At 38.6% G+C, this 24,873-nt stretch overlaps 2 protein-coding genes across 2 annotated transcripts; one reads left to right on the forward strand and one right to left on the reverse strand.

The window, feature by feature from the left end:
- Positions 1 to 86: 86 nt before the first annotated feature.
- On the reverse strand, positions 87 to 3,832 carry zgc:162193 (TRPM8 channel-associated factor homolog). Its single transcript, XM_056262454.1, has 7 exons — positions 3,114 to 3,832; positions 2,047 to 3,038; positions 1,859 to 1,953; positions 1,501 to 1,714; positions 1,167 to 1,406; positions 722 to 1,059; positions 87 to 376 (listed from the first exon to the last, which is right to left on the reverse strand). Exons 1-7 carry the CDS (start codon positions 3,728 to 3,730, stop codon positions 134 to 136), a joined length of 2,739 nt encoding a protein of 912 aa, XP_056118429.1. The 5' UTR covers positions 3,731 to 3,832; the 3' UTR covers positions 87 to 133.
- Positions 3,833 to 6,431: 2,599 nt separating this feature from the next.
- On the forward strand, positions 6,432 to 14,410 carry pnkp (polynucleotide kinase 3'-phosphatase). Its single transcript, XM_056262456.1, has 17 exons — positions 6,432 to 6,616; positions 6,720 to 6,766; positions 6,905 to 7,159; positions 8,043 to 8,306; positions 9,029 to 9,108; positions 9,187 to 9,244; positions 9,363 to 9,470; positions 10,995 to 11,066; positions 11,205 to 11,253; positions 11,742 to 11,812; positions 12,079 to 12,171; positions 12,839 to 12,935; positions 13,033 to 13,094; positions 13,267 to 13,376; positions 13,461 to 13,548; positions 14,020 to 14,087; positions 14,231 to 14,410. The coding sequence occupies exons 1-17, from the start codon at positions 6,490 to 6,492 to the stop codon at positions 14,349 to 14,351; spliced, it is 1,770 nt and encodes a 589-aa protein (XP_056118431.1). The 5' UTR covers positions 6,432 to 6,489; the 3' UTR covers positions 14,352 to 14,410.
- Positions 14,411 to 24,873: the final 10,463 nt, after the last annotated feature.

A 24,873-nucleotide genomic window follows, 5' to 3' on the forward strand; every position in this document is an offset into this window, starting at 1 on the left:
TGAATATATTGCTCATCTACACACTTATTCGTTAAAAATGAGAGACATGATAATGTCCATGAAACTCCAGATACGCATATATCATCTTTTATACTTAATCTAACCCCTCAATTATATTAAAACTGAGATGTTCTTATGCGTACTGGCTCATAGGATGGTCATTCCACTCAGGGAGATGAGAGATCTTCTCTTCTGTGCTGGGCTGGATGGGCCAACCCCACGCTTTGAAGAAGGGGGACAAATTCACGTTGACCACCTTGGAGAAGGTCTCAGCATACAGATTCATCTTGCCTGCATTGTCATTTGGCACTCCATTCATAGTATGGTAGGCAGTAAAAACTTTCTTAAAAGCATCCCAGCCAAATTTTTCCTGAAGCTTGAAAAAAAAAAAAAAATAGAAAGATGATGGAAGATTACACACACAAATGGTTATAAATATATATATATATATTATATTTATAAAATTCTATTTTTATGATAATTACATAAACAATTACATTTTTATATTGATTTATTCCGCATAAGATTTTATTGTTTTGTTTTTTAAAAATGAACCTTAAAATAATTAATTATTACTTCTAGGGCTCACAAATAATTCATTATATGCCAATACTGGCAATAATGATGTAACCAAAATGTACATTATCAAACAATGCTTTAAAACACATGCATTTAACTGATTAAACAAACTGTTAAAACATTATACACAGTCTGTTCTTACCTGCATGTAAGTCTCGAGTGCCGTCCACATACTCCAGCTTTTTAAATCCTTTCCGCCACTGTGATACATCTTGGCACGAGCCTGACGGTTTTCTGGAGTGATGGCTGGATGAGCATTAGCTCTATCAAATCGCAGAAGTTCCTCATGTACGTACAATGACCACAGGTTGCAGGTGCACTCAGTGGTGTGTGGAGGGAACTCCCAAACTCCACGCTGCTGGTTATGACCCAACTCATGAATGGCTCCCCAAAGACCACTTTTATAGGCTTCCTTTACGTTTATTAGTGCTGGGGCAGAGTTGGAGTGCATCATGATGGGATATCCAGCATGCATGAAACCTGAGGGGTGAAAGGGGGAACATGTTATCGTCAGGATTGTGAAAATATACTTAGTAATAATTATAGCATGATTCTGTTTTTTTTATCCCAGCAATAGTACCACTGACCGTGAGAGATCTGAACATCTGCAACAAACCGCTCCTTGCGGGGTAACTTGGCAGGCCTTGCTGCCAGGTCAGTTATGCTTCTCATTATGGTATCCCACAATGTAGCCACCTCATCAGGGCAGTCCAGATTCCTTACAAATTCTGATTCTAATGTGATGATGATGTTCTCAAACTCAAGTTCTGCCCAGGGGGCAGGTGCCGAACGGATCCTGCTCACCCAGTCAGCTACACTAGTCTCTCCTGAGGGACAGAACAAGTTTTATCATGTACCTTTAAATGTTCTAAATAGAAACCTTACTGTGATGCTCACTGAATATTAATTCAGAATTCTTACCAGATTTGAAGTATGGAGCCTGTACTGAGACCTGCAAGACAATTTCCACCCCTTCCACTTTGCTCTGGGGAGGTGCTATTAGGTAGATGAGCCCTCCCCACAAATTCCAGACCTGTACCATTTTTGTGTCCAAAGGGAATCGCTCATGGACCACAGGAGCCCGTTTCAGGATGTTTGCTCCACCAATGTTATCTGTCTGGCAACCAAGCTGCACCTAAATAGAGTATATCCTCATGTTAATAACATGCTCTCCAGGCCATATGTGCAATAAGGTTGTATCTAGAATAACAAGTATAGCTATAACATAAAGCACTATTCCTTGATTGGAAACATGTATAGAGTAGATTTGATTGATTACCTGCCAATTTTTCCCAACGATCTCTGGAGGTACTGATATGTACGTCTTCATACCAGGAGAAAGATATAACCCTGTGCTTATCCATTCCTCACAACCTGAAACAAGAAATTTTATAGTGCTTAAAATAGTATAACTTAAAAAAAGGAATAACATTTTTCATCCTGCATTTGGCAAGAAATATTTTGTACCCCCAGTGTTAGCACTGATCCGAACTCTTGCATCAGACACAGTGGGCAAGTTGGGTCTGTCCTTGATGATGTATGGAAGAAGGGCATCAGGATTAGGCGACACTTTGTATATCTCAGATCCAATGTGGAGCATCAGGTGGTCTTTACCACATTCGACAGGACAATTACTGCACACCTGTGGAACACCTACCTCCTTCACTATGTCACTAAGAATTGCTACCACTGAGGTGTAGGCAGCACTGTCATGAGCACGCATACGAAGGTAACTGCCACAGTCACTGGCCAGCTGCTTCAAGCAGCCCTGTTCATGAGCAGTCAATTCTTGCCCCAGGCTTACATGTTCAGCAAACCGCTGCAGCATGCTACGAAAGTGGTACCCCTCTCTACAACTATGCTCTATATCTAGGGCCTTATATAACCCTCCACCCAAGGTATTGCCTAAGAGACACAATCCCATCTTGTTAAGAATATGATTTCCTGGGTATTCAGTCATCACATTGCAGCCACAGTGGGTCTGAGCCCAATACCAGGCATGACCCCCAATCAGAAGTCCTCCACCTTCAGCAACAAATTCTTGGATCTCTGCACATTGGGCATCACTGTAGGAGGTGCATACGTAGACGCTTAGATCTTCTCTGAAGCCAGTCAACTGGCAATCTAAACCTGATTTGCTCAGTACCACGTGGGCTGCTTTGAGGCTGGGTAGGATCCCAATAACACCCTTCCGACCCTCATCAAGCCACTTGATAGCATTGATCATGAATGTGGACAGAGAGTCCCGGCCCAGGTAGCCTTCATGGGATGCCAGAATTACTCGACCTTGTCCATAATAAGCACCAGCAATGAATGCTTTTTCAGCAGGAGTGACTGCAATGGGGAATGCTAATGGTCCATGCACCATCACCTCAGATGCTAAAGCCCCTCCTTGGGTGTCAAACTCGGACACACCTTGTAGCAGGAATTCTAGATCATCTTTGAAGTCTTTGCCTATTCTGAAAAAAGACAAGATAGATAGTGAATGGTTTGTTAAAGAATGGGTAAAAAGCAAAAATGTGTGCTCAACTTACGAGACAGAAAGCCAACTAGAAGGAATGTTTCTTGGAACAGGAAAGTTGCCAACTTCTCCTGGGAGTTCAGAGAAATAAATTCCTGCAACACTGCACACCTTGTTTCCTGGAAAGTTCTTTATAGTGTTTTCTTGTGGATGGTCATGAGACCAACTCCATGCTTGGCCAGCAATGATCAAACCACCTCCAGCTTTGAGGAAAGCAACCAGATCCTTTGCACAGGTCTCGACACTGTAAGCATCTGTGATATATATAGCTAATTCGTTACGGAAGTCTCCTAGCTCTGTCTTGATAGGGCAGTAGTTCAGGTTTTCAGCTACTGAACGTAAACTCCCCTGAATTCCTATAATGCCGGCATCACCGGTACATGGCATAAGCCACATTAGAGCATTCTCTATGAGGCCAGGAAAGCGTGTTAGGTATTCCTCATGTCCCAACACCACTATACGTCCCTGACCGTAATGAGATGCAGCCATCAGCACCTGACCTCTTGGATTCATGGCAAGTGGAAAGGCATGTTCACCTATTAGTACAAGATCACTGGGGACTGCTTTCCCTTGGAAATCAAGCTCCTGCAGCCCAGACATGAGAGTGTAGTAGTCCTCTTCGCGTGCCATGGTGAATTAGTTCTGTTTTAGTAAGTCAGTTCAAATCACACACAGTTTTAAAGGGTTTGAACACTGGGTTTGTTCAACCAGAGTTTGTGCATGCAGAAAAATGATACCGAATGGTTTTCAGTCCTACACAAAGACAGAAAATTAGAAAAAAAATCAAGTTTCATATATTGAGAAACAAATAGAAATGTAACTTTGTAAATGTTATTTTTTAATGAATTACATTTAATATACAGTAGTATACACAAATCTGAATATACATAAACACACAATTGAAACTTTATTCCCCATCCGATCCCAATTGTGACTACAGATGTAAAAAATTGCAACTTGATATTAAATATGCACACACTCACCTTTATCTGTAGATACAAACAAGCTCAAATGACTTTCCTTCTTAGCTTTGTGTAACTACTGTGGGAATGTGTTTGTGGCTATGACTATGGCTCACCCATAAGGAGCACACCCTAGGAGCACGCCCATAAATACACCTTTTTCATTTTGTTTGTTCATCTAGAAATCACCATCAACCACTCCCTCCAGCATTTTTATGTACTAGTTTGTATCCTATGTGAGACGAGTAGCTTCGTACAGAGCTCCCCAAATTACGGGTGGCAGAAAAAACAAGATATCATGGAATGCTGGAATACACTACACAACTTTTGTCCAGATTTTTGCCAGATATACAGTCAATAGGAATCAACACTAGTTGTCGAAAGTCAGAGCCAGTCTGCAGATTTTGAGCAGTAATAATTGACAAAATTCACAGAAAAGCACGAAGCGTCGGATTTTTAGCTTCAGACTATGAAATATTTTGTGTTTTCTTCCATATGTCATGAGCAGGGTTCCATAGCTGTAAGACAAAAACACTTGCCACTTTAAACTAAACTGTTGGTACTGCATTATGCAGAGTAAATATATGTCAATGTTTATCAAGGCTTAAGTATTAGCAGGATATCCTATCTCACGATAATACTTATGTAAACTGAAGATTAATCATCTAACAGGTGTAAACAAACTAATAGACTCATACTATTCTTTAGTCTGTGCACTTTGTACTGATTTTCAGGTACTAGTCAAAGGTTTAAATCCCCTTTTCAACACAAATATCCTACTAGAAAAACAGACAGGCTACTTTTAATTGTTGCAATGCAATACGCTGCCAGCTTATAGTCACCATAAAATCAAAACGGACAAGTCTTAATTTGTTATGGAATAGTAGTATTTATTATAAATATTTTATCTGTGCACATGTTTTTTTTTCTTCTTCTCTGATGATGTTTTTACTGGCGCGAGGGCAAGACAACCTGTCACTCAAAGTTTCCCACTGGTTGTGAGCAATTAGAACCAAGATGATGCTATCATTAACTGCTTTTAAAAACTTACAAAAGGTCGTTATACAGTTTGTTTTAGTGGGCTATACAATAAAATACATCGGTGGCTAACACCATGTCGCCACACTGTTATAGTAGTAACTTAAACCACAGTAGGTGTGGCAGAAGAAGACTAACTTAACTTACTCTCATACCCCTTTTCCACCAAAAACGAACTGGTTCGGAACTGGTGCTGGTTCAAAGTTGGTTCGGAGTTGGTTCAACTTGCGAACCTTCTCAGAACCTGTTTGTTTATCCACTGACTAGAGCGCCCAGCGAACGACGTCATTACGTCACTGTGTACGTCGCCATACATCTTAGCTAGAAACGCTTGCAAGTACAACATTACTTTGGGATTATCTCTAACTCGTGAACCAAGAAGGCTTTAAAAACAATTGAAATATGTAAGTATTTTAATCTTTTCCTTTGATATGTAATCTTTTCTGATTAGTTATGTACTCCTGTCTTGTGTCTTTTTTTTCTTTCCATTTATTTGTTCTATATTGTGACTGTTTTCTCCTTTGCTTACATAACGTTTTCAATAAAAAAATAAATTAAAAAAACTAGAAACGCTTGCGCCAACTTCAAGCACAACAATTACAATGGCGGACTACATCGTGTTTCTGCAAATGTTTCTCCTGGCTTTGCGATCCTATATTATGTCAGAAAATATGTTATCTAAATCCGCCCCCAGCCCCCGACGTAAGCATGACGTGGTAAAAGAACGGTTCTAGTCCAGCAAAGAGTTGGTGCCGCTTTGGAACCAGTTTTCCTGGCCGAGAACCGGTTCTTTGGCTGTCGAAACACAAAGAACTGGTTCGCGCGCAGGCACCGGCTCCGAACCGGCTCTCAAAATGCGTTGGTTGAAAAGGGGTACCAATGACACGGGAACCAAACCATGGGAGCCGTTGTTCCACATCGGAAATATTTACGAACCGGACCCGTGAAGGGCGTACAACAACTGAATCGCAAGAAGTAACCGTAAAGTTTTAGAAAACAGGTATGTGTTATTTGGATTTTGTCTTGAGTATTTAGTCAAATTTAGGTGGCCTGATTGAAATATAAATTTGAGAAACGTTGTATGTTCACACAGACTGCGCAGGTTTTAAAGTTAGCTTGAGTCTATTATGATCCCTTTGGTGTCAAAGTCCGACTAAGTTAATTGTTTTTACACATGAAACATTAAAATAAAACGAAGTTACGGCATGTAGCTATAATGAGTTTTTTTTTCAGTTATCTGGTTAAATATTCATAATTAGCTCGCTAAATAAATACAAAATGTACAGAGGATTGGTCATTTAGTATAAATTTAGATTATTTGAATATTAAATCATTGTATTTCTTACTGTAACGTCTCTCCTCCTGCAGTCCAGCTGTTCTCGTCTGTGAATGACGATGCAGTGCGCACTAGTGAGTGTGGATGGAGCTCGGGTGGAGCTGGCTGATGGTCGAGCTTTTATGTTAGGTCGAGGCCCTGAATCCAGAATTTCAGACAAGAAGTGCTCGAGGCATCAGGGTGGGTTTTCTCATCTCACACCCAGCCTAGTTATACAAAAAGTTGTAAGCGTCATTTTTTTGTCTGCTCGTAAAGAATAACGAAGTGCTTCTCTTTCTGACAGTCAAACTTGTGGCCAACTATGCCAAACAGGAAGTTCTGGTTACCCAGGTAGGTAAAAAAAAAAAAAAAAAAAAAAACAGCATGTTACAATTTACTGAGAGAGTACATTTTATGAAACCAATTATTTTCTTAATAGTTAAATCTAGGAAAGCATAAGTGAGTACAATCCAATCTGTGTTTTTACAGCTCGGGCCCAACCCATCTTCCCTGGACGGTCAGTCTTTGGGTCGTGGCAAGTCTGGATGTCTGACATCTGGTTGCACACTGTACTTGGTTGATCAGTTCCACCCGTTCACTGTGGAATTTGTTGGAAATTCAAACGAAAAGTCTTCCTCTCCTCAGAAGAATAGAAATGTTGCAGATGAAAGCAGAGATGGAAAGAAAATCTCAAATGATCCCAAAAGAAGCATCCAGGATTTCTTTTCTAAATCTTCAAAAAAGGTATCAAGATAATCCATGGTAGTGGAACTGTTTGAGGAAATATAAAATAAATAAAAAACCCGAAAGAAATAACACTTTTATTCAATAAGGATGCATCAGATTGGTCAAAAGGGACAGTAAAGACATTTAAAATGTTACAAAAGATTTCTATTTCAAATTAATGTTCTTTTGAACTTTAGAATTTTATATATATATAAATTTTATTTTCCATCTCTCAGTGTGTTTTTTTTTTTTTTTTTTTTTTTTTTTTAAGTAAAACTACAACAAATTGCGTTGTTGGAATTAAAAGGACAGTGTTTAAAAAAGCCAATAAATTATTATTTTTCTTTCTTTCTTTCTTGCTCTTGTAAACACATTTCTGCACATTTCTTCGACAACAGTATTTTTGCTGCATTTTAATAAGTTAAATATATTTTGATAATAATAGATAAACTTTATCTAACAGTTTTACAGAAGGAAATATAAATGTTGGCACATGGCAATTCTGTACCACAATTAAATGGCTATAATGCATTATGAATTTATATGCATGTCATCAATTGTATTACTGCAGTTATTTATTTTTTTGGAAGTGTTTATAATAATATTATATTCATGATTTAGAAACACTTATATTTTTCTGTGTGTTTTTGAGGAAACAGGCAAGAAACAGTGAGCTAGGAAAAAAATGATATTGAAGAATACTTTAATAAGATAAAAGGTATATAAAGCCTTAAAAGAAACATTACAATTTGTGGGAAATTTACATTTTCCATTTCTGTGGTACAGACATTTTCAAACACTTTCAACCCATTTTTTTCCTTTTAAATGATTATTATTAAAGTTATTTTATGTCATAAAATCAAATGAAATATCCCATAAAACCTTGGCTTTTGTTTCTCAGGCAACAAAACGACCTCGCAGCCCAGAGAAGGATGACACTTGCATGAAACGAGTGCGTGACGATGAGGATGATGAAGATGAACAGACCTCATCTGAGAAAAAGCTTAAGCAATTACAAGCATTTGCTGAGAGAGAGAGTGATGAAAACCTGGTACCACCAACTATCAAACCCAGCGCTCCGTCTTCCACTTGCTCTCAGAGTCACTGGCAACAAATCGGCAGCCTTATGTTGTTCACTGCAGCAGGGGTTCCAGAAAGCTCCAAAGTAAGACATGAACTTTCACATAGTGTTTATTCAGCACATAGTGATTATTCAGCACATAGTGTGTGTTTTATTCAGCACATAGTGTTTTATTCAGCACATAGTGTTTGTTCAGCACATAGTGTTTATTCAGCTCATAGTGTTTATTCAGCTCATAGTGTTTATTCAGCACATAGTGTTTGTTCAGCACATAGTGTTTATTCAGCACATAGTGTTTGTTCAGCACATAGTGTTTATTCAGCACACAACGTTTGAATTTGAATTGAATTTATTTATTTTAAAAGGGACAATGCACATTAATTATTAATTATCATGAGCACTCAAGTCCATCATGTAAATCTGCCAGATTTAGCCATACAGGGTATTTATCATCTGTAGTCCCTGGCAGGTTGATGGTAAAATCCACAAGTCCATAAAACATACAACAAAAAAACAAACAAAAAAAAACCCATATAAAAACACATTCCAACAAGCATAACCATAATCAAAGTATATTAATACAAATACAGAATGACTTTAGATATAAGGAGACAAACACAAGGCACTACTCCAAATTATGAAAACATAATTGATTATCCATTAACCATTGTATTATGGATGCAGAAAAAGAAGTAATAGATGTAATATTTCTTAAATTTGTAGGTATAGTATTCCAGGCATGTGTAGGTTTAACCATCAAAACCATTATGCTTCTATAATGTTTCATGCTGTTTTGTGTGATTCAGGTCGCAGGTTTTGACATTGACGGCTGCATTATCACTACAAAGTCTGGGAAAGTATTTCCCACAAGTCCAGATGACTGGAGGTGAGTCTGGTTGAAGAACTTGCTATACCCTGCAGCTGTTTGTTGTCTCTCACTTGATGATGTTCTACTCTTGTTTAGGATTCTCTTCCCAGAGATTCAGCCCAGACTGGCCAGTCTGTTGAAGAAAGGATACAAGGTGCTTCATTATTCCACTATCACTTGTTGATGTTGTCAGTATAAGATAATGTTTCATAATGTTAACAGAAGTTAGAGCATCAATAAATGTCCGAATGGTTTTACTTTGCTCTGTTTAGGTGGTATTTTTCACCAATCAGATGGGAATATCTCGAGGAAAACTCAGACCAGAGGTGTTCAAGTCCAAAGCTGAGGATATTCTACAGACACTTCAGTTGCCCATCCAGGTTAATGACACGGTTACTACATACACTACTGTTCAGAAGTCTGGGGTCTGTAAGATTATTACCATCAGCCATATCACCCTGTAGCCCAAGACTGGTTGCCCACTGAAGCTAAGCAGGGCAGTACCTGGATGGGAGACCTGCTGTGTTAGTGAGGCCAGTAGAGGGCGCTCACCCTGTGGTCTGTGTGGGTCCTAACGCCCCGGTATAGTGATGGGGACACTATACTGCCGAAGAGCGCCTTCGGTAGCCTGGCAAGCCAGACCTACATCAAGATGTTAGGTCTGGGAACTCACAATTGGCATACCTCAATCCGAGGGGCGGGATAAACGGTTGTCTTTCAATATCCCTCGGCACGCAATAGGATAGCGCTACAACCAACCAGAGCAACGAACGGCTGTGGCTGAGTGAGTCCCATGCGTTTTTCCACCAGTGAACCAGCTAGTTGGTATATTAAACTTTTGCCGTATCCGGTCGTCAAAACTCAGAACACATCTTCCTTTTTTAGGAATGACTTAAGTGACGTTCTCTTAACTCCAAGTCATCCAGAGTCGCGGGCAAAGCCGATTCGAAAGACCGCTGTTCGCCAGCAGCATCTTCTTTGTTTTCAAGCAGAGGGAAATCACCTATGGAAATCACGCGGAACCGTCATAACTCTGCCGTCATATGTTAAGCCCGCCCACCAACTCTACACGATCTGATTGGCCGGACCAGTTTTTGGTTTTTCCAGCTCAAAAGTCTATGGAGAGTTGCTAGTATGAGACGTTAAACCGAGCTCCTCACTCTCTGATCATTAAAAATCCCAGATTGTCCTTCGAAAAAAAGGTAGGGGTTTAACTCCGGCATCCTGGCCAAATTTGCCCGGTGTCCTCTGTCCATCATCATGGCATCCCCATATATACTCATTGGCTTCATAACTCTGTCTCCTCTCCACCAATAAGCTGGTGTGTGGTGGCCCATTCTAAAGCACTTTGAGTACCCAGAAAAGCGCTATATAAATGTAACAAATTATTTTAATGTTTATGAAAAAAAATCTCATGCTTACCAAGGCTGCATTTATTTGATCAAAAATACAGTCAAAACAGTAATATTGTGAATGATTCTTACCATTTAAAAGAACCATTTTCAAAGCTGAATTTCAGCATCATTACTCCAGTCTTCAGTGTCACATGATCCTTCGGAAATCATTCTAATATACCGAGTTGCTGCTCAAGAAACTTTTTTACTTATTATCAATGTTGAAAAAGTTGTGGATGTTTTGTGGAAACCGTGATGATAGTTTTTTCAGGAATAAAAAAAAGTAAAAAAAAAAAAACACCATTTATTTGGAATAGAAATATTTTCTAACATTATAAATGTCTTTACAATTTTATCAATTATTGCATCCTTGCTGAATAAAATTATTAATTTATTACCTTACTGACCCTGAACATTTAAATGGCAGCATAAGCAAGTTTGAAAATTGAGTGTAGTAGATGTATTTCCCTTAACTTATTTACGAATGGGAACACGTTGTCTTTTTTTCAGGTGTTTGTTTCTACAGCCCCTGGTATTTACAGAAAGCCTGTTATCGGAATGTGGGAACATCTGTGTGAGAAGGTGAATCACTATTGTGGTTATTTGTAGTTGTCTATTACAGGAATTGCATTTTAAAGTATCATTTGCTTTACATTGCATACAAGTAGCAAGTTCAGTCCCAGTAGCCTATGTATGTTAAGACACTGTTGTGTTTTGCAGGCGAATGGTGGAGTGACAATAGATGTGTCACAGAGCTTCTATGTAGGAGGTGAGCTAAATCAAGTTCATTCAAGTCTAAGGCCCTGTTTACACCTGGTATTTAGATGCGTTTTGGTCGATCGGATCACAAGTGGATGGCGCTAAATAGAGGTGTAAACGGGGTCTAAAACGTTCTGAGCTTGTCCACTCTCGACCACTTCCATAGGTAGTCGAAAACGCATTCGACCGGATTGCTTTCATTGTGAAAACGTTCATGTGGCCAAATGTGTTCGAACAGCCACAAAATACCACCTACTCTCATGTATTTTGAGTAATGATTATAACGGTACATGAATTTTAAAAAAAATAATGAAGTGCACAGATAAATCATTTATAATAAACACTACAATATTACATATAAAAAGAAGATTTGTCAAATTTGATTTCATGCCGACTTTAAATTTTTATTTTATGTATTTTATTTCCTGCACATAGTGCAAAATGACCCAATAACATTTCAGCTTTACATGCTCAGTTATGGTTTTCCCTCATTTACAGATGCAGCAGGACGTCCTGCTAACTGGGCCCCAGGGAAAAAGAAGAAAGACTTCTCCTGCAGTGACAGACTGGTAATGACGTTAACTGCAGTCTTCATTACTCTTAAGCAGATTGAATTTGTTACTGTTATTAAGAGTTACTGCATTTTATAATAAACTCTATTAATGTAAATGTAAATCACGTGTAATAGCTTTACTCTGGTTTGGCCACAAGAGGGCATGGTAGTGTTTTTCTTGCTCCATTTTAGTATAATAAAAAAGGGAAACTTTACAATGTTGTGGGCTTTTGACAAAACACAGCTTTACAGGTTTTTTCCCCTTATCTCTTGTGCCCTCAGTTTGCCCTCAACATTGGTCTTCAGTTTCACACCCCAGAGGAATACTTCTTGGGCTGGAAACCCGCTCAGTTCAGCTTGCCAGAGTTTGACCCTGTAAACGATTGGTCTTTTTGAATGGTTTTGTTTCACTTACACGTTTTCCACAGTCTATTGTGTTATTTACATGTATGGTTATTTATGTTTTGTACCTTAGTTAGGTACTTCACACTGCCATTCAAAAGTTTTGGGTCAGTAAGATTTTTTTTTTAAAAGAAACAAGTACTTTAATTCAGTAAAGATGGATTAAATTGATCAAAATTGGCACTAAATACATTTATAATGTTACAAAAAATATATATTTCATATTAATGCTGTTCTTTTCATTCATCAAATAATCCTACAACTGTTGTCTTGTGTGCTGCTTAATATTTTTGTGGTAACCACAAGAATTTTTTTGTCATGTTTCTTGAGCAGCAAATCAGCATATTAGAATGATTTGTGAGGGATCATGTGACACTGATGAGTAATGATGCTGAAAATTCAGCTTTGCATCACAGGAATAAATTTAATTTTAAAATATAGTCAAATGGAAAACTAAATTACTTTAAATTGTAATAATATTTCACAATATTACTGTTTTAGTGTTATTTTTGATCAAATAAATGCAGCCTTGGTGAGCATAAGAGACTTCTTTCAAAAATATTTAAAAATCTTACTGGCCCAAACTTTTTGGACATTACTGTACTAAAAATCTGTAATAATTTTTTGTATCATTGTCCAGAGGAAATTAGACTCCAAAATGCGTCTTTACGATCCTCCTGATACATCCCTCACATCTACCAAACAGGAAGTCATTGTATCAGTGGGATTCCCTGGATGTGAGCCTTTTTTTCAGTGTTTGTTTTTTCTTCTTACTCCTACTAGGTGACCAATTTTTATGATATAACCCTTGTTTTTTTGCGGGGTTTTTTGCAGCGGGCAAATCCACATTCTTCCAGACACACATCATTCCAAAGGGCTATGCATATGTGAACAGGGTGAGTTGTTACATTCCTAACACAACAAAGAACAGAGAACCCAGAGACAAGAAGTAGATCTCCAAGAGCAGGATCGAGCAAATTTGGTTCAGAAGATTTGGAGGATTTAAATGTGTATAATATCTTGTTTTAACTGCCTTTGAATGCTGTGACATCTGCACATGAACTCTAGGACATGCTTGGCTCCTGGCAGCAGTGTGTGTCAGCCTGTGAACGGGCTCTAAAGGAAGGCCAGAGCGTAGCGGTGGATAACACTAACCCTGACCCCGAGTCGAGAAAAAGGTGCCTACCTCGTTTTCCAAAGCAGATGCTAATTTATCTTTGTCTTTTCAACTGAAATGGCACCATCAATGATTTTCTCCACAGATATGTAGATGTCAGCCAAAGCGCTGGAGTCCCCTGCAGGTGTTTCAACTTCTCAACCAGTCTGGAACAAGCAAAGCATAACAACAGGGTATCTGTCTTTACTGTATTTTTTACATTAAAATTACCACCAAATCAAAATGAACTAATTATTTATTATTGCAGTATTTTACCAATATTATAAATTATTTATCATTATTATTATTTTTTAATTAATGTGAAAATTCACTTCTCTTCTCTGATGTGTTTACTGGCATGAGGGCGGGACAACCTGTTACTCACATGAGATCAACCAATAGCAAACCACAACCATCCAATCAATTCCCCATGGACAAAATCAAGTCCCGCCCTACATTTTTTTTTCTCATTGGAGAAGCCCTTTCACTCAGATAGGGAAGAAAAGACTATCTCAACTTTTGTTTCATGGTGACTTTAAATATAAAATTCTGTATAAAAATGATACCATTTTACTAACTGTAAAAATGCAAAAAGAACTAAAGTCCAGAAATGCAAAGTCAGTCACTGATTGATGTTATCTTTTTTTTTTTTTTTTTTGCTGTAGTTTCGTGAGATGATTCCTTCTGCCACAAAGCATGTTCATGTCAATGACATGGTGTTTCACAGCTACAAGTGAGTGAACAGCAGCAAGCTGAGCTTATTCCACTGTACCAGATCATTTTGCCAGGAAATCACACCTTTGTACAAGCTTCTTTATCTTTATTTACTTACTCATTCAAGCCGATTGGTTTCTGACTTTTTCTTGTTCTCTGTAGGAAAAAATTTGTGGCACCCAGTTTGTCTGAGGGCTTCTCTGAAATCCTGCAGATTCATTTTGTGCCTAGTTTCAGTGACAAAAGATCAGAGTTCCTCTTCAGGCAGTTCTCTGAGGGCTGAGTCTGACGTTTGAGCGAAAAATGAAGAACAACAAAAAAAGGCTGAACAACCCAGCAGAAGAAAAATTCGGATCATGATTGATAATACAGTGCTAATTTAAATATTGTGTTAAATTGTCTTCTCCTCTCATTTTTACACTTGTCTTTCACTGTCTTTAATTTGTTACTTTTTAAATGTTGTTTGGTAAATGTATTCATAGCTGTTAAAATCAACCTGCTGTTATAAAGACACTACTAATAAAACTGTAAAAAAACAATTGCTTGTTTCAGTTTGATCAAAAACAATTAACTTGCTTCAATATTTTCCAGTGTTTAGGCATGATTTAAGTTTTTGGGGTTTTTCTTGTCTGTAAAACAAGACTTTATTTATAGCTGAGATTGTTTTCTAAATCTCAAAGCAAATATTCTAAATATTGTGTTTGTGCGCTATACATATCTGGAGTCCCAGATGGCTGGCCCACACTAAAAGACTTTTAAAATCTTTCAAAATGTAAGAGACCACAAACATGTTTATAAAAAAAATCATAAATTTAAAAGTTTTGTTCCTATAGTGTGTGAAAAGCCGAGATGTGACGACGGGCAAGAAGAAGTCAATAGTTTTAGGACTGCTTTTTACCGAAAATTCACGGGAAAAAAAGAAAAAGGTTTAGAAGTCGTTGTTATGCTCCCGTCTTCTGTCAGCTCGCTATCTGATCGGGGTTCCCTAACAACCCCAATAATATCCAACTGCAGAACCAAAACATCTGGATTATTGGAAGGGGAGAATTGGGCCCAAAATCAGAATGATTATCTTGTAGTGTCAGTGTGTGGGTGCCTTCAATGCATTAAACCTAAAAAAAAAAATTCTTACTTTTTTTTTTTGTGATTTCCACAGAAAGTGTGACAATATAATAGGCCCTTATCAGTTTAACCCTTTCGCAACGTTTCGTAAACTTTGTTGAGTAATTATGGCTCAACTGCATCAGAAATGAGTAAGCATCAAGTTGAATGTGGCGTAATAGTTCGAAAACGGACAGAAACTTCTTCACTGTAAGAATTTATTTTATATATATATATACACTACCGTTCAAAAGTTTGGGGTCGGTACGATTTTAAATACTTTTAAAAGAATTCTCTTCTGCTAACCATGGCTGCGCTTATGTTATTAAAAATACAACAAAAATCAGTTATAGTATTAAATATTATTCCAGTGTAAATCAGCTGTTTTCTGTGTGAATATATAGTAAAGTGTAATTTATTCCTGTGATCAAAGCTCAAAGACTGGAAAAATGTTGCCTGGTCTGATGAGTTCTCGATTTCTGTTGAGACATTCAGATGGTAGAGTCATGAATGACAGAATGAGAACATGGATCCATCATGCCTTGTTACCACTGTGCAGGCTGGTGGTGGTGGTGTAATGGTGTGGGGGATGTTTTCTTGGCACACTTTAGGCCCCTTAGTGCCAATTGGGCATCGTTTAAATGCCACGGCCTACCTGAGCATTGTTTCTGACCATGTCCATCCCTTTATGGCCACCATGTACCCATCCTCTGATGGCTACTTCCAGCAGGATAATGCACCATGTCACAAAGCTCGAATAATTTCAAATTAGTTTCTTGAACATGACAATGAGTTCACTGTACTAAAATGGCCCCCACAGTCACCAGATCTCAACCCAATAGAGCATCTTTGGGATGTGGTGGAACGGGAGCTTCGTGCCCTGGATGTGCATCCCACAAATCTCCATCAACTGCAAGATGCTATCCTATCAATATGGGCCAACATTTCTAAAGAATGCTTTCAGCACCTTGTTGAATCAATGCCACGTAGAATTAAGGCAGTTCTGAAGGCGAAAGGGGGTCAAACACAGTATTAGTATGGTGTTCCTAATAATCCTTTAGGTGAGTGTATAGTAATAGATATAGTATAGAGGCGCTCTAGAGGCTGCGGTCTTGTCAGTGCACCCACCTCCCATGCCGGAGACGCGGTTCGAGTCCAGCTCAGTGCGGGTCGAGTAGGACTGGTTAGACCAAGTACCTTTCCACATCCAGACTGTTTTTATAAATATGGTTATGGTAACGTTGGTGTGGATTTTAGCGTACACACACTCATAGTTCAAATCTGTGTGCACACAGGTTTTATAAATGAGGGCACACTGACCTCATCATGTTTCCTTTACATAACTTGTGCTATACCACCATGAGGTTTATTGTGTCTAATGACTTAATGGCTGAAAGATCTATTGTCATTTTCCAGTAGTTGCATTTTTATTTAGACTATGATTTTCCTTGTACAGGATCATTGCCCCCTTATATAACTATATGACTGAATAGTTGCATTATAATTACCATCTCTGGCAGAAAGCACAATAACAGTTGAATCATCACAATGAGATCTAATGACACAATAAAGTCCTCATAAACAATGCCATGACTGAACCCAAATGGCCCTTATGTTTTTTCAAATGCACAATCAGCCCATCCATAAAGCCATACAGGCAATTTCCTACAACAACCCCATAGAGCTATGATCCCCAGACACGACAGTGTTAAGATACTGTGAGGCATAGTGATGTAAATATCAACTGTACATTACTCTCACGGATTATACTGAGCAGCTCTCAATGACATCCAACATGACTTGTCAAGTGGAAGGTGGTGAAACACTTCATCATGATTACAAAAAGGTTAAAAAAGATACAAATTCTTAACTGATATCAGACATACAGTAAATCATAATAGATATGTTAGTATTCACAAAACCTTTCATCAAAATTATACATGAATTTTAAACAATAGGACAACTTTGATGAACTTTTATGATCCACTTCTTTCTTTCTTTCCTTCTTTCTTTCTTTCTTTCTTTCTTTCTTTCTTTCTTTCTTTCTTTCTTTCTTTCTTTCTTTCTTTCTTTCTTTCTTTCTTTCTTTCTTTCTAGGGGAAAAAAAACGTCCTGCTCTGCTACTGTTCGGACGCTCTTGCTTACTGCTCCGCGCTTTGCTCTATCGCTTTGATATTTTTATATTTTATCTCCTTTTATCACCTAATTTTAACTTCAGCAAATCAGTACAGTGCTCAAACGCTTGGATTACTACAAAAAAACAGAATTCTTTTTACTTGACCAGCCTCCCACTGAAAGCTTACATTCCGGGGAAGAGAAAACACAACAGTCTACACTCATAAAGGATAAGAGAAAATGCCTCTTCTGGAATCTACTTGCTGCATTAACTGCCAGAGACTTTTACAAAGGATTGTAGTTCTTGAAACAAAGTTATTTGTGGGACCACCGAACCAGACGGAACACACAACAGAGATCAGCCATGGACGCCCTCAGCATACAGCCGGTGAGTCCCATGCATCTAGTACTCCTCGACAGGCCATACTGAGTGTAGAGAAACAAACCGATCGACTTACAAATCGGTGGCACAAACAGGGAGCGAGACCCAAAGGCACTCGAGACATCAGATTGTCACGAGTATCACATATTGCCGCAGTAGCATCCTCTACCCCAGATACGGCTCTGACAAGGATTGCAAACACTGGTCTCCTACCACCGCCTATACATCTTGAGAACAGATTTGAAGTATTAATGAATGTAAATGAGAAATCCCCAAACGTGATGAATGTGATCGAACACAGACTGAATCAGCCAGTAGCTAACACTGCTAACTGGCGCTCAAGGTCGAGCAGACAGCGGCACTCAGCTCAGAGCGCAGCCGAGCCCAGGACTCTGATAGTGGGGGACTCGATAATCAGAAACATTAGTAGCAGGGATACAACTACATGCTGCCTTCCACAAGCAACAACTTCTGATGTAAACAGGGAACTTCAGAACATTCTGATGAAACATAAAACTGCAAATCGACTCATCATTCATGTGGGGAAAAATGATATTCATAAAGAGCAGTCAGAACTCCTTAAGAAGGATTTCAATGAACTTTTTGAAACACTTAAAAGACTGAAAGTTCAGACATTCATCGGTGGACCACTCCTAGCAAGAGGAACAAACAGGTTTTCACGGTTGCTTGGGCAACCAAGTTTTGCGTGGCTCCAAAAAACCTGCTATTTAAAAGGAGTAAACTTCATTGACAACTTCAATCTTTTCTGGAGTCAGAGGCAACTGTTTCAACAGGATGGGCTCCACCCAAACAAACTTGGTTCAAGAGTGCTAAAGGACAATATCTGCTTCTCCCTCAATCATCCTTCAGCAGTGTGTGCCAATCCACTCAACCTGAATGGCACACACACACCTGGACACAGTATGAATGACCACAGGACTTCACTTCAGCACCTGAATGGACATGCGGTTGACACGTCACACAAGGACAATGATAACACCACTCAGCCACAACAACTTCTGCTCACGGACACAATCTCTGCTGAGCCCTGCCCACAGCGCTCACCACAGACAGAATGTGACATATTAGAACTGCTCCAAGATTCAGCACCCAAGGCCGACTTTCTGGAAAACAGCCAGGGAAACCAGGACAGCATAGTACAGCCGATAACACCAGAGCAACAGCCCGTCTCACCAGACACATTTTCTCTATCTCCAGCATCTCCACTTCTGTGCTTCTCAGAGAAAATGGAAGAACTGGTGTTTGCTGGAACCAAACTATCCCACTCTTTTGCTGCAAGCCCCCAGATGTCAACCAAAAAGCGGCAGGCCCCACATCCACCAAAGCCTGTGGGCCCAGCTCGCCCTCCCCCTCCTCCTGTGAGAGCTCTCGGCCTCTGCCACAGCGCCAGGGCTCACACCCTCCTCCATCGGCCCGAGGTCAACCAAAACCAACTGATACTAGCTCGCAGTGATATGTGTCGGGTCTCCGCTATGACAACAGTAACTTTCTTAAATGTTTACATAACAAGCGGGAACCCAGTGTGCCTGTATCTTTCTCTATTGCTGTTCGATTACATGATAGAAGGTCTAAGGCCTTCAAAAGCCGTACAGCAAACCCATCTAATCTGGTGCCTATTACACGCCAAACTAAGACTGCTGTGGGGACAAAAAGTAAGACTGTTAAGTTAGCACTTTTAAACATCCGCTCACTTAAAAATAAATCACTTCTAGTCAATGACTTAATAACTACATACAGCCTGGATTTTATGTTTCTAAATGAAACCTGGCTAGAAGACAGCTGCAGTGCAACAGTCCTCAATGAAACATCTCCTCCTAACTTTACTTTCATGAGTGTCTGCAGAGCTGTAAGGAGAGGTGGAGGAGTAGCTGCTCTTTTTAAGGATGTCTATCAATGTAAGCAAATATCATTTGGTAATTACCCGTCTTTCGAATATCTGGGTATTGTGTTAAAAGGCGTTCCACGCATTGTACTTATTATTCTTTACAGGCCTCCAAAATACTCTCCAGCCTTTGCTGAGGACTTTACAGAACTGTTATCAACAATTTCCTCAGAGTTTGACTGTTTTGCTATTGCTGGAGATTTTAACATCCACATAGATAATACAGAAACCAATATGGCAAAAGAAATCAAAACTGTTTTAAAAACTTTTGAACTGATTCAGCATGTACACGGACCGACACACACTCGTGGACACACTCTAGATGTACTTATCAGTAAGGGTCTAAACATTTCATCGATTGTTATTATGCACTGTCTGATCATTTCTGTATTTTCTTTGATATATTGATCTCTCCTGCCATTGAAGCTAGATCTGTGTCTGTCAAGAAGAGATGCATAAATGAGAACACTAGTGTACTATTTATGAAGGCTATATCTTCAACACCAAGCTTATCTGCTGACTCTGTTGATTTTCTCCTTGATTCTTTTAACTCAAAAGTTAAAAGTGTAATTGATGATATTGCTCCTGTGAAAGTCAGGAAGAGTGGTAGACAAAAAGCACCTTGGAGAAACTCAACAGCAGTGCAAAATATGAAAAGACAATGCAGAAAAACAGAGCGCATGTGGCGGAAGACAAAACTTGTAGTCAGGGATGGGCAGTATTTCAGATACATGTATTTAAAATACGTATTTTAAATACAAAATACTATTTTGTATTTTGAAGCCTTTGGGGAAAATCAAATGTAATTTGTATTTAAATACATTTAAGATGAGTATTTTTGTATTTTCAAAATACATAAAATACTTTTTGCCAGTCAACCTCTTTATCCAGGTGCTGGTTTCGTGCATCAACTAGTTCAGACTCATTTATAATTTTAATGAACTTATAGAAACAAATAAACTTTACATAAAATAAATATTACTATACTTAAAAAATAGGGGTGTAACAATATCGTGTCACAATATATCGCAATACAAAAATGCAACAATATGTATCGTGGATAATTCACCCCCCCCCCCCCCCCCAAAAAAAACAACAACTAATGTGTGAGAAAAAATTCTAGTTTACAGAGTTTTAGTGTCAGTACTACATTTAACTACTATATGGTGTTGAATATAATAATAATGCAATCATTAGGGAATATTTGTGGGTCCTGATAATGCCAAATGTCTGATGTTAAAGGGATAGTTCACCCCAAAACTCTGTCAGCTCACCCTCATGTTGTTCAACCCCGTAAGACTTTCGTTCATCTTCAGAACACAAATTAAGATATTTTTGATTGAATCTGAGAGCTGGATCACTCCTCCATAGGCATCATTTCCTTCTCTGTGGGCCTCGAGATAGTTCACGTAGTGTAACAGCGCAGCGCTTCTGTGTTGTATGTCACACGTAGGCTCACTATTGGCCGACGCTGGTCATGTGTGTGATGTGTGTGACGTACAACACAGAAGCGCTGCGCTGTTACACTACGTGAAATCTCGAGGCCCACAGAGAAGGAAATGAATAGTTGAATAAAGTCGTTATTTTTGTTTGTTTTTTGCGCACAAAAAGTATTCTCGTCGCTTGATAAACTTAAGATTGAGCCACTGTAGTCACTCGGACTATTTTAACGATGTCTTTCATAACTTTTGGGCCGGTCAGTTTCGATCCCTTAGAAGCCTATGGAGGAGTGATCCAGCTCTCAGATTTAATAAAAAATATCTTCATTTGTGTTCCGAAGATGAACGAAAGTCTTACGGGGTTGAACAACATGAGGGAGAGAAATTACTGACAGAATTTTCATTTTGGGGTGAACTATCCCTTTAACTGTAAAGTAAAGTATGTGGCCTACATTATTTGGCCACATACATATCTAGTCATTGAAAGAGTGCAAGCATATTCGTCTTAAATAATTCTGTTTTCAGCTTCAGAATCATGAATATTGTTATTCTGGTGTCTCTATTGTCCTGTGCTTTGGGGTTCCAGCACAGAGTCCAAACCTATTCATTTACACACAATGTAATATCAAATTTAGCATTTTAATCAACAGTAAATTTTTTGTTAACCTTTTTATCATATGTCGTGGAGTATCTCAATAATATCGTATCGTGAGTTCAGTATCGTGATATGTATCGAATCGTGAGATGAGGGTATCGTTACACCCCTACTTAAAAAGCATTGGACTACTACCCGCAAAAAAAAAAAAAAAAAAAAAAAAACCTTCAACAGAGTTTGAAATTCAGTTTTTGCTGTTGTATTAAAACTGATATTGAGAATTGTGAAACCATGATATATATTGTTACTGTGAAGTCAGATTTTGGGTCATATTCTTTGCTAGAAAGCAGAAAAGGTTCCCACAGTTTTACATGCAGTATGACTTTTTTAATAGTGTTCACCACAAGTAATCGACTACATTGTAACCTGGTCAGAAATAAGTATATAAATGGCTGCTATTTTGCACAAGTTTATTTGTAATGGCCAGCAATTAGGCCTATGTAGTTTCTTTATTCACTGTGACCTATGCCTGCACTGGAAGGCCAATTTCACATGTATTTTGTGTATTTTCAAAATACAAAATACTGTATTTGTATTTAAATACATTTTTTCACACAGTATTTTGTATTTGTATTTAAATACATTTTTCCACACAGTATTTTGTATTTGTATTTTAAATACATTTCCATGTATTTATGCCCATCTCTAGTCCATTATAACATCTACAAAGACACCATCCATGCTTTCAATATGGAACTAGGCAAAGCTAGACAGACTTTCTTCTCAAATATTATAAACAGAAACTTAAACAACGCACGCACTATTTTTGCTACTGTAGAGAGACCGACAAACCCCCCAAGCTAGATTCCCAATGAATTGCTCTCAGACAGCAAGTGCAGGGAGTTTGCTTCATTCTTCTCTGAGAAAATCAATAATATCAGAAAGGTGATCAGCACATCCTTGAGTTGCGCTGGGGTCAGACAGATCAGACAACAACCTGAGAAAGCTGGATATCATGTCTGATTTTGAAGAAATTGATGGCAAAATTTTAGAAGAAACCGCACAGCACCTTAAAACATCAACCTGCGCCCTTGACGCACTTCCCACATCTTTCTTCAAAAGTGTGTTAAACAGCTTAGAAGCAGATCTCCTAGAAGTGGTAAATGCCTCACTTATCTCTGGGAATTTTCCAAACTCCCTGAAAACTGCAGTTGTCAAGCCCCTCCTGAAAAAGAGCAATCTGGATAAGACCATATTAAGCAACTATAGTCCGATCTCAAATCTTCCTTTCATAGGCAAGATCATTGAAAAAGTTGTCTTCAATCAGCTGAACAAATTCTTAACTAACGTTACCTGCCCTTGTAAAGGCTAAGGATAAAATTCAGGCATAATCTTTATGCAACAATTACGAGTGCCCGATTTACTAAAGTGTACGGTGAATAAGAAAAGAGACATTAGCTGTAATTTATACATAATACAGAAACCCTCTCTTCTGATCTATTGTAAAAGTTTGTAATCTTGATTGTAAATGATGTTTTTCCTCACTAGCAGATGACACCGGACATCTTGTTTCTTTGTACTCTTTGAGCTCGGTCAAACAGGCATAAAAATGAATGAACAAATACAGCATATGAAAATTACACAACAGTCCTTCTACATTAGAGTATTTACTGCGATATTCTTTTAGGTCATCTTTCTGGTCTGTCGTGTCTACGAAACGGTCACAAGACACAATAGGCCCAACATGAAAGTGAGTCTTGATGTTTTTCTGTCACATATTACGGCTGTTACACTTAAAACAAACCTATTATTAAGTTGCACATTACAAGTCAAGGTGTAACAGACACACAGTTTGTCATGTTTGTCTTCATAATTTGTGCTTCTTTGTTTCTTTAAGAAAAATGCTTTTTGTCCCTCATCAGAATACCAAAATTGTTTAACATATCTTAATTTTTCACAATTGTAAATATCACAAATCGTCACAAATCAATGTGACGATACATTCTGTTATCTCTTAACTAGCATTAATTTCAATTGTTACCAAATGCTATAGTGCAGAGATAATCTACAGTAGCCAGGGGCGCAACTACCCAGTGTCAGAGGGGTATGCAGCAACAATTTTTGCGCCCCCCCCTCAAACAAAGAAAAATAAAAAAATAAGTGTGCCATGTAATAAGTGAGTAGGAACGAGTGAGAGCTAACAGATAAAAGTGCAAAATTGTCATTTATTAATACAATTAAACTATAGTTACTCCACCGTGATGAACCCCCCTAAAAAAACTATAAGCTCAATTGGAACAGCAATACCAGTGTTTCTCACAGGATTTTAGGTAAAACTGTGGTAGGTGGACCTCTGTTTGTCTAGGGGGGTTCGGGGGCATGCCCCCCCCCGTAAGAAAATGTTGTGTTCTTTAATGTTAAATTCATCAGTCTGGTGCACTTTGAGAGTTCAAAATTAAAAGCTCGAACCCATATTCAGGGTGCAAATTAAACAAAGAAAATTTCAAACCTCTTTTAGTTAGTGTCTGTCTACATTACACTACTACATAATAATAGTTATAATATTAATCCCATGATAGTAATAGCCATAGGCCTATATTGTAAAACAAATGCACTGAAAAATAAAGGAAACTTTCATAATTAGTTTTGTACTAATTTCTACTTGAAAGAGATAAGCACATGATGACATGTTTCATGGGCCGGTGTGTCAGAAAAAAAACTAACGCTGACTTTTTTTGACCAATGCATTACACCGGCACTAACCCAGCGCCGCCAATTAAGCAAAACAAAAAAACAAAAAAACAATGGGCCGCCGATGTACGAGTTTTATGGGCCGTTAAGAAAAAAAAGAAAAAAAGTATGAGATGTATCGGCCGAAAAAGCACGTCGGCCCACTGGGAATCTCCCGGTAGTCCCGATGGCCACAGAGATATAGATAGCCTAGATGCCTGGATGTCACACTTTAAATCCTACCTGTTGGCTTTCAGCATGCACTTATTTAGCTGCTGTCGCATCAGTTGACATGCCATCTCCTTTTCCCGCTTTCTTTTTCTATTTTTAGCCCCACAGCATTTTGTTTTATCCATCTTTTTCGACAACTCAGTACTCGTACCTGCTCGCTCAGCGCTCACGGCGCCCCCGCGCGCTCGCGATATCACCCCGCCCCCCTTCTCCTGGAGGGCGCCTACTCTAGCCTGTTAGTCCTCTAAAATTTTATATAACATTGAAGAAATGCAGAAATGATTTAAAAAACGCACAACAGCAGCTACA

This window comes from Rhinichthys klamathensis, unplaced genomic scaffold (genome assembly GCF_029890125.1).
Source record: "Rhinichthys klamathensis goyatoka isolate OS25496 unplaced genomic scaffold, OSU_Roscu_1.1 h1tg000192l_1, whole genome shotgun sequence".
Lineage (NCBI taxonomy): Eukaryota > Metazoa > Chordata > Actinopteri > Cypriniformes > Leuciscidae > Rhinichthys > Rhinichthys klamathensis.

Excerpts from the sequence above, each read along its gene's own strand:
- pnkp (XM_056262456.1), top strand. The coding sequence starts at position 6,490 with ATGACGATGCAGTGCGCACTAGTGAGTGTGGATGGAGCTCGGGTGGAG. Across the intron at positions 6,767-6,904 it reads AGGAAGTTCTGGTTACCCAG|CTCGGGCCCAACCCATCTTC; the intron begins GTAGGTAAAAAA and ends GTGTTTTTACAG. Across the intron at positions 11,254-11,741 it reads ACAGAGCTTCTATGTAGGAG|ATGCAGCAGGACGTCCTGCT; the intron begins GTGAGCTAAATC and ends CCTCATTTACAG.
- zgc:162193 (XM_056262454.1), bottom strand. The coding sequence starts at position 3,730 with ATGGCACGCGAAGAGGACTACTACACTCTCATGTCTGGGCTGCAGGAG. Across the intron at positions 3,039-3,113 it reads TCTAGTTGGCTTTCTGTCTC|AATAGGCAAAGACTTCAAAG; the intron begins GTAAGTTGAGCA and ends GTCTTTTTTCAG. Across the intron at positions 1,060-1,166 it reads AGATGTTCAGATCTCTCACG|GTTTCATGCATGCTGGATAT; the intron begins GTCAGTGGTACT and ends TTCACCCCTCAG.